Source organism: Sitophilus oryzae, unplaced genomic scaffold, assembly GCF_002938485.1.
Source record: "Sitophilus oryzae breed Bouriz unplaced genomic scaffold, Soryzae_2.0 scaffold_177_pilon_pilon, whole genome shotgun sequence".
Lineage (NCBI taxonomy): Eukaryota > Metazoa > Arthropoda > Insecta > Coleoptera > Curculionidae > Sitophilus > Sitophilus oryzae.
The window spans coordinates 2,661,380-2,675,271 of NW_022146479.1; the positions used below are offsets into that span (position 1 = coordinate 2,661,380).

General features: G+C 32.7%; 1 protein-coding gene across 3 annotated transcripts in view; it reads right to left on the minus strand.

Moving 5' to 3' along the window:
- The window catches only part of LOC115882159 (heterogeneous nuclear ribonucleoprotein L), a 356,844-nt gene that overhangs the window by 291,372 nt on the left and 51,580 nt on the right, over nt 1-13,892 (minus strand). For all 3 annotated transcript variants that reach the window (XM_030900031.1, XM_030900033.1, XM_030900032.1), the window contains exon 4: nt 10,668-10,764. In XM_030900031.1, coding sequence (XP_030755891.1) covers nt 10,668-10,764 — 97 coding nt within the window. The remainder of the gene's footprint in view (nt 1-10,667; nt 10,765-13,892) is intronic.

Here is a 13,892-nt window from a genome sequence, read left to right on the forward strand (position 1 = left end):
CGATGTTCTGGGTAAACCCCTTTGAAAAATTTGAAAATCGGAATTGGAATCGGAATCGATAAATTAGGCTTAAATACCATAGAAGGTATCTGTTGATTTTTATAATTTCATGATACATAAATAACTATTATTAGATGTTGAGAGAGAAAGAGAAAGAGAGTCTAGATTCGATATTAAGTTGTTGAAGAATTAAAATGTTTGTATGGTGAGCTGTGTACGGTTCAAAAGCATTTTAATAGAACGCAATGGAGGAGAGTTGTAAATTCAGTTAATAACGACAACCAAAAAGTAAAGAGGCAACAAAGTAATGAGATTTTCCAATGTCCGGAGTGCGGAAGAGAGATAACATCACGTATCGGGCTTTTCAGTCACAGAAAAGCTCATGACAGGAAACGCCTTGCGTAATCATCTTCTGATGCGTGTCAAATACTCGTCAGCGCGTAATGGCAGTAAGTAAGTAATTTCAAAAGCATCGATTTTACGGCATAAGTGGCAATGGGAAAAATGAGAGCTTAGTTTGTTGCTAAGTGAAACAATTGAAGTTTCGTCATGAAAAAGCGTGCTATACACAGTCTTCTTTTGATTTCTGCCTCGCATGCTCTTTTGTTTGAGATCAAAGAGCCGAGGTATCAAGCCGATCAAGTAAGCCGACATTATTGATCTACAACTTCAAAACCTGCTATTTCTGTAGTGTTCGTGGCTTTCCGATCGATAACATTGGTACCGAATCAGAAATTAGAGAAAGACAGAGCAGGATCAAGAAAAATGGAGTGAAGAATCACGGAATAAGTGAATATGACATTTTGAAAATTTTAAAATGGCAGTAATATCAATATTAGATATGTGGTTGTAAATAAAGAAATGTATTTTTCTCTCTAGCACAAATAACAGGGATAAAGCAGCTGCTGATGCGATAACAGGCACTTTTCATTCATGACATACCATTTTTTATTTAACAGAATTAGTCAGGATTTCAAACGAAGCAATACGAACAAACAGCTGGTGCATAGTGTTCTCTAAATCCATTCGAACACCGAATACCAATTACTAATGACGCTACGGTACGTGAACCTATACTAAGCCTTTGAATGCAGGCCGCGTAAAATGCTCTCGATTGGAAATAATTTTAACGAACTCTAAATTCAAACCTTTTAAATTTGTATATACAGCAGATTCCTCTTCAATAATTTCAGATTCGGTCGTCGCAAACAGACACTCGGCATTATAAATAAGAAAATACAGAATAAAGGAAAAGCGAGAACTTTTGAAACGAAACTAGTTTTAAAGTTTAATATTTTGCTCAAGTTAATGTACCAACAAATATTTAAAAGGGGTTAAGAGAACGGACGTTTTCTAAAATCATGTTTGTTTTGTAAAACTACAAGCAAGATGAATTTATTATTTTGCGAAGTAATTTTCCTTTGACAATTACGAAGTAGAACATAATTTAGAAACTTGTTAAGCAAATGTAGGTACTTCTGAATATCCAATAAAATCAATATACCATATTCATCGTCGTTGGAAACATAGGAAATCCCATGCAAATTTTAAATTGTCCAAATATTGGCTCTCCTATTAATTTTACAGCTAAGTCCCACATAGATTTTTAAAGGTCTACCTATGCTGAATACACATGCCAAATTTGAACAATTTTGGACTAGCCGATTTTAAATAATTTAAGAAAAACTGCATCTGTTTTTAAATTAAAACTGAACAGGTAACAATACTAGTGATGGGTTAACTCGAGCGAAAATTCGCTCGAGTACTCGATTATTGAAATAAACGACATCGCTCGATTATGAACGAGCGATGCAAGTAACGAGTTACAAGCGATCCTAGAATGAAATAAATTGAAATCTGATTTTAATGTGACATACTCGATAAAAAGCCGAGCGAATTTTCTACATACATTGCAGGTAACAAATTTATACCACGCCGAATATATGCATAGTTATCGGTTGCGTATCTGAGGGGCAAAATGTTACTACCTACATCGACATGCTTTGAAATAAACTAAATCAAGCGATCAAGCGAATCATTCGTCGTCTGCTACTTGCCATTCATCACCGAAAGAATATGTACCCTGCGCACGCAACTTTCTGCTTGGTGCTTGGCGTTAACGACTACTTACAACAAGCGACGGGCGAAAACCCGTATTTTTAAATACGAGTGATATTTCGCTCGAGCGATCGCTCGGTTATTGAAATCGCTTGAAACTCGAGTACTCGATTATTGAAATGAATCGGTTTTTCCCATCACTAAACAATACAAAACCAGTTAAATGTCTACATACTGTTGCAGTACATAACTCAGTCCTCGGACCAATATGCCCCGCCCCCATTTCGACCTAGCGAATTCACCAGAAAGGCAAGGAACAGCGGCTAAGAAAAGACTGGATTACTCTAGGCTCTCTGTCTCTGAGTATATAAACCAAGGCCGGTGAAAGGAAGACAGAAACAATCAGAATCGGTATCGTGCTCGCGCCTCTTAAAATAAATTCAAATAAGTCCGTTTTATATAAATAGTTGTAAATAAGTTTGTAAATAGTTCTATAAGTGTTTTATCGTTATTGTTTTGTTACTTAGTTTGAATAAATTGTGTTTTAAATAAATTAGACTTTTTATCCACACGGAACCGACGAAAAACGTAACAATACCTTAAGTTGTCAACCGATGAGTTTATCATTATCAAGTGCAATTTGTTGTGCTGTCTACACTACTATATTATAGTACCTACGCTTATTTTTATAATTTAAAACTGTTTCGAATAAGGCAAAAGTCTTTTATAAAATACAATTTGACATTGACAAAATTATAGAATGACAACTTAAGGTACGTTGGCATTTGCCTGACTTTGCATTGTTACCTATCTAGTTTTAATTTTTTTAAGTTTTAAAATTAAATTACTTAAAATCGGCTTGTCCAAAATTGTTCAAATTTGGTATGTGTATTCAGCATAGCAGCATAGGCAGACAAAAAACATTTCATACAACATATTCATAAACGACACAAGTAAATATTTTACATAAAATTGTACTTTAAGTCAAGAACGGAACATCGTTAAACCATATGAATAATACGTTCAGGCTAAGATAAATATTCAAGATTTGATCGCCAGATAAGTTCATGATAAATGTATCCGGACAGCGAAAAAAACAATATTCTACAATGCTTTCATGTTTGCTCTGTGATAAATTGGTTTGTGTACAAGTATTCAAAGGAAAACCGAAAAAAAAATAATATTAAAGAAGGGCTATACAGGGTCCGGCAATAGTCGGACATTTGTAGTAAAATAAAAAAAATTGGGAATTTTGTTTAAGTGCAAATCTAAAGTATGTATTAGGATGTGTTTCAGGAAAATATTTTAACTTCTATAGGGTGGCTCAAGAAACTGTGAGCGGATCGGGATAATTATTTTTTTTAAATGGAACAGCCTGTATATTATTGCATTTTTGGTTTCCTTTCAGATCGCTTTACATAATCCTAAGATATTATGAGTAAATATATTAAGATAGTTTCAGAGATATTAATAAATAAATAAAAAATATATTTTTCAGCCTTTCTGAAAAAAAATTACTAAAAATACAAGAACTGTCCTGAAAACACAGCTATATTAGGTATTAAACATAATAATTTAAAATATAAAAAATACTACAAATATCAATAAAACGCGTCAAACCCAAGTAATATTTATAGAACTTTTTCAAATTATTATTGACAATGTCCTTCATCAATTTGGAGTTTCTTATTATGACTTCGAGACATCCCTTCATACATAAATACCCTTTTCCCCTGATATAAAGAAAAATGCCACCCCTACTAAAACGATATTTTTTCACAAAGACCCTTCAATAAAAATAAAATATGATATTGCCTTACAAGCCAAGGAAAAGAATATACTGTTCACCATTTTCAAACACCACAACTGAGAAGAGGAAAAACATAAAAGTTTTTATATAGGAGAATCACAAAAATATTTCTGTGCGTTTTTAGTATCAACTTATAAGCACAATAACGAAACAAAAGTACTTTTTGACTATTTTTTTTGAAACATGTTTTTTACTTAGAAAAAATATACTTTTCCGTCATTTTTTACCTAAAGTTAAAAGTCTTTTGGTAAAAATTGCTACGATTAACCGTTCTTAAGATATTTGAAGTGGAAATAGTCAATACGTGTCATTATTGGAAAAAAACATTTGACTAGATAGTTGATATGGTAAATTTTGCAACTTTTTATATGCATCGAAATCTCATGTCAAAAAACACCCAGACACCAATTTTTATCTAAATATGAACGTTAGTTTAGAAATTACTTGGAAAAAATCGAAATAAAAATAAAACTTCCACACATTCTACAGGATTTGGTTTTATACGAACTTTCTTACTTATTTTGAATCTGTATCTACTCTTAATGCAGAATATCTTGGCGAAGTTTCACGATTTCAATTCGGACCACCCTGTATATCTAAGAAATCATTATGAGCGATAAGAATACAATGTAGTATTTATTTTAACTTCAGTTGCATAGAAATTTAATAAAGTCGTAAAATTATTCTGACAAATTATAACTTTACACACGACAGTTTTATGTTGTTAGACAATTTAATCGTATTTCATGCCCAGCAAACATAAAATTGTAGAGAACTAAAAGGCTGGAAAGAAGCCTCTTTGGCAAAATTACTTTTTAGCTTATTATTAAAACACAATAAAATGAAATTAAACTGTACAGGGTGAGTCAACGATAGAGTAAAGTCCTAGCGTATCTCATTTATTTCGAGATTTACAAAAAAAATATTGAATATAAAAGTTATAGGGAAGGTAAAGATACACATTTTAAAATTATTACAAAATATACAGGGTGCTTCAAAAAATTGTGGCGAATATAACATATGTTTTTTAAAAATGAAATTCCCTATTTTTTATTTTATTTTTAATTCTGTGTAAAATTCTATAACTTTCTTATGTAATAGTGTTATACAAGGTGTCATTGAAATGGTGTAAAAAAATCGGGGGGTGATAGTACTCCTAAAAATAGTAAAAAATTCCTATAAGTATAGGGCGGAAAATGCATATTAAGGGAGTTAGGGGCACTGAAATGGTAAATTTAAAAAACGGTTGTTTTGAAATTGTAGGCTTAAAAAACGAGATAAAACTTCGAAAAAAAATCCTCTGCAATAAATGTTGACCCTAAATCAAATAGTGATACTGAAAAATTATTTGGAAAAGCGGAAAGGGTAGTTTTTGCAAGGGTAGGGGGTTGTTTCGTGAATAACTTTTTTGAGGCTATGTTTTTTGCAACGTGGATTTTTGAAAACTACATACTTTTTCCTACAAAAAAGGTACTCTTGTTGCACGTCGCCCATGGCAATGGTTTTCGAGAAAATTGAAAGCAAAGAGATTGCTCTAATGGGTTGCTAACTGGTTAATCGACATAAACTTATGAAAGTTATGGCGGTTCAAAAGTAACCAAGTAGTTATTAAATAATTAATTGGAAAATCAAAATTTGATGATTTTTAAAACATCTTATTACTTTAAAAACGAAATAAAATTTTTTGGTTTTAAAAAAATTTGGTTTAAGCTTGATTTTCATGCATCCGTTATCCGACGATACGATGATACGATATTAATTTTATTGGTTGAATTAGGTTGAATTTAACAGCTTCGATTGGTTAACCGTTTCTAACCTATCGAAGCCTTTCAATTCAACCAATAAAATTAATATCGTATCATCGTATCGTCGGACAACGGATGCATGAAAATCAAGCTTTACTCAGTGCCGATTAATACTGAAAAGCAACTACAGCAACGCATTGACTGTTCCAATCAAATTCGGACAACACCAAGGATATTCCACAGGGTACCTACGCAGATCGTGGAGGTCAGATGTCTACATTGAAATGAATGGTGGTCACTTTGAACATTTACTATGAATGAATTAAGGAATGCATTATTTTAATAAAGAATTTTGGTAATTGGATTATTTCGTTTTTTAAAGCAATAAGATGTTTTAAAAACCATGAAATTTTGATTTTTCAATTAATTATTTGATAGCTAATTGGTTACTTTTGAACCGCCATAACTTTCATAAGTTTATGTTGATTAACCAGTTAGCAACCCATCAGAGCAAACTTTTTGTCTTCAATTTTCCCGAAAACTATCACTCTGAGCGATGTGCAACAAGTACCTTTTTTGTAGGAAAAGGTATGTAGTTCTCAAAAAATGAACCCACGTTACAAAAAAAATAACCTCAAAAAAGTTATTCACGAAACAACCCCCTGCCCTTGCAAAAACTACCCTCTCCGCCATTCCAAATAATTTTTCAGTATCACCATTTGATTTAGGGTCAAAATTTATGGCAGAGGATTTTTTTTCGAAGTTTTATCTCGTTTTTTAAGCCTACAATTTTAAAACAACCGTTTTTTAAATTCACCCTTTCAGTGTCCCTAACTCCCTTAATATGCATTTTCCGCCCTATACTTATAGGAACTTTTTTTACTATTTTTAGGAGTAATATCTACCCCCCGATTTTTTTACACCATTTCAATGACACCCTGTATACCTAAAATTCACGACTGCGATTTTAGTTTATTGGAGTAAAGTTAATTAATTTTAACCAATAATAACAATTGTAACTAATTAATCTATCAGTCTATCCAGCCATTCAAGGAAGAATATCATCAGACGACATCCAAACAATGACAGAAAATACAATTTACCGGTGACTTAAAATAGAGATACCGGCTCGCACTATCAGGTATTCTTCCGTTAGACAAATTTTACATAAATAAAATCATAATTTAGTTTTCGGCGAAGTCAGTATTTTGTCCGTATATCAGAGGCTCCTTCAGAAACGTCAACATTCACACTTCCAAACAGGTTGTAATTTAACCTGAATAAAGTGTGGGCAAAGTTTACTGGTCTGGCCATCATTCGGTTCCTTTAAAGATCCAACTTGGCGGAAAATTTCGCACTCTCCGAGCGAAAACTTGACGGGAAAACTCGACTAAAAACAAGATAACACAACTCTTAACATGCGGGCGAGACCTCGTCTAGTTTGATAAAGTACGACGTCGAGTAGATCAAAACAAGATAAATAACGGGCACGTGTAATAGAATTAACACTATGCGAGATGTAAACTGGTCTTTTGAGGTTTGTTAGACACGCTGTATGGCCAGATATAGCTAGAATATGCTAGGTTCTTTATGGGAAAAGTTGGAAATTCAGTTAGTCTAGGAATTTCCAAGATTATTACTGGCGATGCAAACTTTGGAGGTTGACTTTTATATCTAGGAGGATCGTTCCACCAAACTAAAATTTACCTGTTTTATGACTTTTGACAACTAAATTCAGCGCATTCAACCAGTTATTAACCAAAAAACTATATCGAATACAACCAAGTGAGTTGCAGCGCCTCTATAGCGCCTAAACTTTTATTGGCAAATACATAAAAACATTTTTTTTAACGTCACAAAAGTGTTAATTTTTGCGACTTGATTGACAATATAAAAAGATAATTTTAACGCCTAGGCATAAAAGTAAAGCACTTTTACGCCTAAGCACAACAAGTACAAAAATATATTATTAAACTAACATTAAGTGTCAAAGTCAACGAGTGTCTTCATTGTTGCTCGATATAATATAATTATTACCTACTTACAAAGTACCGTATGATCGAGAAAAAAAAAACGGCGTCAAAGACGGCTGGAGAATGACAATCGATGATAATTTTGGTTCGGTCAATCTCTAGACTCGTTTACTAAAAATTGATACAAAACGTGTCAAAAATTAACAAATTAATTATAGAAAGACTAAAATAAGAAATAATATCTAAATATAATAAGATTTTCCTTGATTTAAGTAAAAACAATCTTCGGATTGTCACTAGTGTTGCGCAAGACAAGAATTCTTGTTTTGAAAATCAATTCCTTGTCTTGTCTTGAAATTCAAGACAAGAAATTTTCAAAGTCTTGTCTTGCAGATTTCTCGAATGGCAAAGTCTTGTCTTGTCTTGCAAGACTCTTGAAATTTCTTGTCTTGAAAAATTTTACAGTTTAACAAAAAGGTAATAATATTTCTATACTTTATTTCATAGAAAGCGTCGTATACAAAATGTAATACAGAAAAATGAACAACAACGATGCTAATTTTAGTAAAAAAAATCTTAACGAATCGCAAACGAACTCGCCCGTTTGACGAAACAGGAGCCATTACCAAATATAAGCTGAATAAGAATAAGTCAGGTTAAGTTCGATTTATGGGTTTTGGGTTATTATTTCGTACCTAACCTCGTCCGTTTATTTTTTAGTTCTAGTTGTTAATTCTTGATAGTTTATTATGTGTTATTTTGGTTACCCGTTTGTTACTTTTATTTTTTATGGTATTTATTTTATTTTTTTTATTACGGAACATTGGTTGGAAAAGCTTGGACACAGGGTGTACGGAAAGGTCATGCTAAAGTGTACTATTTGCGCTATTTGATACTACTTCTTGTTCGCGGAGCAATTTCGTGCATGAAAAGTAGTACCGAATAGCACAAATAGCGTGCTCCACGAACCCACCATTAGTTTCAACTCCCGTAAGTTTTTTTTATAATACCATTATACCAATATAATTTTGTGTATAATACCAATTACCAATATACGGTTTGTTGCCTCGACTTTATTTTATTTCATTCTCAACTCTAAAACACCGGCTATGATAAAAAAAATGAACACTGGTCAATATTATTGCCGGGTTTATACAACATTTGCATAAGTCGTAATCATAATCACAGTCTTAATCATCGTCATAATCACAACGCAATTTTAATGTGCGTGTATAGAACATTTTCATAATCATAATTTTTATATCAGTGAAGTTGGGTGACATAATTAAAGGCTAAGTTCATGGTAGATGTCAACAGGTTTACAAGAAGTGGATAGTTTAACTTTTATGATTAGGACTATAATTGTGATTACGGCTATGTAAATGTTGTATAAACCCGGCATAATTTGCGCAAAGACCTAATTATCACTTAAAAAAATGTATCATTTCTAACTTTCAAGAAATCTCGAATTCAAGAAATCTTGCAAGACTCTTGAAATTTCTTGCATATTAAAGTCTTGTCTTGTCTTGAAATTCAAGACAGGAAATTGTGAAAGTCTTAGTCTTGCAAGACTTTTTCAAGACTCTTGTGCAACACTAATTGTCACGGGGTTTTAACAGGACACTGTCTCCTCAGTAAACACTTCAGTAGATCGAAGCTAAGAAATAACGGCAAATGCAGATTCTGTAGGGAAAATGGGAAAACACTAGAACACCTCATCACTGAGTGCGCCGAGACGACAACCATTCGTGCCATAAAGTTTGATACGACTGATATTGGAGATGGAAAAGTAACCTCTGTAGGGCCGTCTCATATACTGGCTTTAGTCAGAGCCCTGAGACTTTTAACTCAAGAAAGGAACAATAGATCTGAAAGGTCGCGGTGATTATCCCTGAGATCCCATACATTCTACATTCTACATCTTTAGTTTCATAAAAAAGTAGTAAAGTAATGTGAAAACCGCATCTTTCTATCTCTCCTCATAAAAACAGACGAAAATGGGACATCCTGTACTTTCCGCTATCTGTAATAAAGTGTGGGCGTAAAATCAAAACAAGAATTTCAGACAGGTTATATAAAACCTAATATAAACAAAGTTTTGCGTAAACTTTGATATAAAGTATATGTAAACTATAAATCAGGAAGGACAACACGAACTTTTTCTCGGTTATTGACTTCTTGAATATTTTTAAACAGCCGAACGTTAATCATATTTGCGTGTCTTCACTGTCTTTCTCGCTGTTAGATTGCTCAATAGAATCGTTATGAGAAAGTAAGAATGCTAGTTAGCACACTTCGATGCAATCCACGTATTTTCTGTGTCAATAAACTTAACTGACCAAGGTCAAGTTCAGTATTCAAGAGGATTTTATAATAAATTAAATAATCCTTATAAATAGAAAACAAAATAAAAGGAAATTTCATATTACAGGTCATGCATAAATACTAATAAACTGTATTATAATAATATTAAATTATGATAGTAATATAATATAGAGGGTGTATCAACTACAAGAATTGATATACATACACAGTAAAAAGTATTGATTATAATAGTAACTTTTCCCTGAAAATTTCATTTAAATCACTAAAAGCACTTGGAAGAAAATTATAATAAATAAAAAAAAATAAGAGTGTTAACCCACGCAAAGCAGAATCGGACCTATGTTGATACAAAAAATAAATCTTATTTTTACGTGAGGAATCTCCCCACATCTTTTAGACACCCTGTATAGGGTGTCCCGTTTACCTTTTTGTCAGACAATTGAGATAATAAAGGGTGTCTGAAAATACAATATTTTCTAAATTACCCTGTATCATTGAGTCTAAGAAAGTCATGACAATTTTTTGTTCGCGAAAAATGCAATGCTCTATCTTTACTAATAAGCCAGATAATAGATAAAATTCAATAGTTACCAAAATGACACACCCTGTATACATTTAATCGTTATTAACTTACAAAACACCCTTCGAACATTATATTAAGCGAAAGAATAACAGAATGATAATAAAAGAAATAATATGAAAAAACTTTCCAAAAATTATATGTTGTTAAAAAAATTATAGAAAATTTCAACTTACCTTTGCGAAGTCGATCTTAAGTGTGCAGCAGCCCGAATATATGTCTGCTCCATTTAATGTGTCCTTAGCTCTAACTGCTGATTCCACGCTGTCAAATGTAATATCTAGTTAAGGAAGTATGATTTCTAAAGTTCATTTCAATAATAGTTTTGATACTAATAGCCATTATTTTCCATACTATCGCCAAGGGGAATTAAATACTTAAATTTAATATATCAATAATTACAACCTATATTTAATAATTCGATATTTAACTATTACTCATATAAATTAAAAATTCTCTTTCTTCTTAGTTTTATTATACTTAATTACAACTAAGTATGGCATATTAAATACCGTATGATCGAAAAAAAAACGGCGCCAGCGATGGCTATGAAATGAATATCGCTGTTATTTTATTCCCCAGCCAACTTGACGCCGTTTTTTTTTTCGATCATAAAGTATAACTACTGGGCAGATTTTTTGAACCCATGTACAACTTTTGTGCCTTTTTGCAATTTAACTGTTTACTGAATTATTCTTCTTTTTTTACTTCTTGTACATACGCTACTTTCTCTCTTTCAGGTACTCAAGAGCAACTTTGTGTTTTTATCTCACAATGGAATACCAAAAATATAAACCAAAAATATAAATTAATGCAGTTTAGTTGCCAATAACGATCAAATCGAATGTATAAACTTAAAATATCTATTAGAATTCATAACAAGGCAGTTATACCGTATGATCGAAAAAAAAGGCATCCAGTTGGCACGGAAATGACGATCGATGACGGTCCTCATATAATTTTACATATAAAATGACAGCTATCTTCATTTCATAACAATCAGTGCCACCGTTTTTTTTTCGATCATACTGTATTAATTTTGGTTAAAGACAATAAAATATTAACCTTATTTCTATATATGTATATAACATAAAACCAATTTTTCCCTTAATAAATCCATTTTTTTTTGTTAAAAACGATTAAAATGCTTTCCCGTAACGCTAGACCAGTTAATTAAAATGCAAATTTGTAATTAACGAAATATTTACCGACCTTAAATAATTTATCAACTACAAAATTATCTAAAAACTCATTAGCAAAAAGTATTTACGTGTAAATGAAATTGTAATTTTCATGTAGGTATATAGTCATATACAACTAGAATAAATTTATTTTTAAAAGGACAAGATTAATTCGCATAAAGCTGGTCTGCAAAAACATTTTTTTTTCTCGAGCCCTGCACCATTCCCACTGACTTCTTATGTAAAATGGCGTCCTGAATGCAACTATAACGCCCGTTTTTTCCCTTCCCACTCCTATTTTTATCCCTTTTCGATAATAATTTTATGGACATGAATTTAATTGGGAGAAGTGAAAAGGAATTATTTTAGCTCTAAAAAATAATAAATAAAAAGATCTCTACTTCTATTTAGCGTTTGCTTGCCATTTATAACCTGAATATAGAGGGTGCTCTCTCGTCTCAAAAAGCAGCAGTACTCCGCGAACATGCTTACATTCCACTTCCCTGAAAATGTGTTCTCCTGCTTAGCGATGTCTTGATGGAACAGTTCCTCGTGTTCATGGCCCAGAACCCTTCTGCGGCGTTGCAAAAGCGGGCACGAGAATGGCCATGGAACGATGGATAGCCAACAAATCTCTAAAATGATGGAGAAACTCACCAGGGCAGAGACAGGCGAAAAAGTTCATTATAGAACATTCGCCAAAATTCACGGTAGACCTAATAAGCAAGAAGAAAAAGACAGTCAATGCTGTAGTAGGTCTACTAACAGGGCATTGTAAGCTGAATAGGCATCTAAAGCTGATGGGACTGACAGAAGAAGCTATATGTAGGTTCTACCAATCTGAAGAAGAAATGACAGAACACATTTTATGTCTGTGCGACAGCCTGGCAAATGTGCGATTCTCGGTAATAAGGATTCAGTCTCCAAGTTGCTAAACTTCGTGAAAAAAATAGGACTTATGGAGAATGTAATCTAATGATCAGAAGAGGACCACAATAGATCTGAGAAGGTCGCAGTGGATCAGGCCGAGAGCCACCTCTAAGAGCCTATCTATCCTCGTGATCATCCGAAACTGCTCCTAAATTTTCAGGGAGGAAGTCCAGGTGCGAGTGAAAAAAATGCACCTTAAGAGGTATGTTACATCCCATGGACACAATCAATATAATCATTACTTTTGTGGTTACCCAAATGTTCCACATGTTTTGGATTGCAAAACATCGTTTTTATTTTCGATTCAGGTAAAAAATATCGAATATTGGAAAAGATGTATAAGCTGGGGACCCACAAAAACTCCTTTCTAGACTTTAGCCTTGTAAGACGAGGAAGTTACGTGAAATGCATCACCTATCTGTTACTTTCACAAACTGTTTGGTCAACTGTAGTTTGATGTGCAAAGGCGGAATGTGCAAAGGATCGTGGACTCTCACCGGGAGTAAATCTTTTTCGTAAATTTTATTATAGTTTCTATATACTTTTATATATCAGCATGTTGCTTTCTATATTGCTATACAGTTGATATTATAATATTTCTAATAATTATAATATTTCGATTCTCAGTAAAGAAACGAAAATAAGCATTATTACTTCCAAGAGAGTAAGAAAGACAAAAAAAGCATTCCTGAAGAAGCATTACATTAAATGCGAAACGTTGTGCAACGAAAGATTTTTGTTTTAATTGACCATAACCACAACACCCAAAGAAACAACTAATAAAACTTATAACTTTATTACCTATTAGGGATGGAAGGTGAAATTTATGTCAAAAAGAAGTAAAGAAATCCTAGACCTTTCCTACAAAAGCTCATGTTTTCAGAACACTTAATATCTCTAGTACCCCAGAAATAACAATATAGAAGTCAAAATAATCTTTTTCATCCCACCAAACTATCGAAAAGCAGTAAAAATAGGTAGGAAGTTTAAAAAAGAGAGGTTATGGAAGAAAACGGAGTTCATATTTGGATAGAGGTCATTTTACACGAGAATCCACAAGAATTTTGTCAGGTGCAATTATATTTCCACGCAGAATATAAAGTAAACCATTTACTATATATATGTAAGAGATAAGAGTTTTCCTGTGGAGAAATAGGCTATTATCCAAAATGACACAATAGTGTCCCAAAATGACACACCCTGTACTCATTGTTGATTGAGGAAAAAATTGAAGAGGAAAAAAACTATGCACAAATCTATGGGAAAAAACCGGACCCTCATTACCCCCCT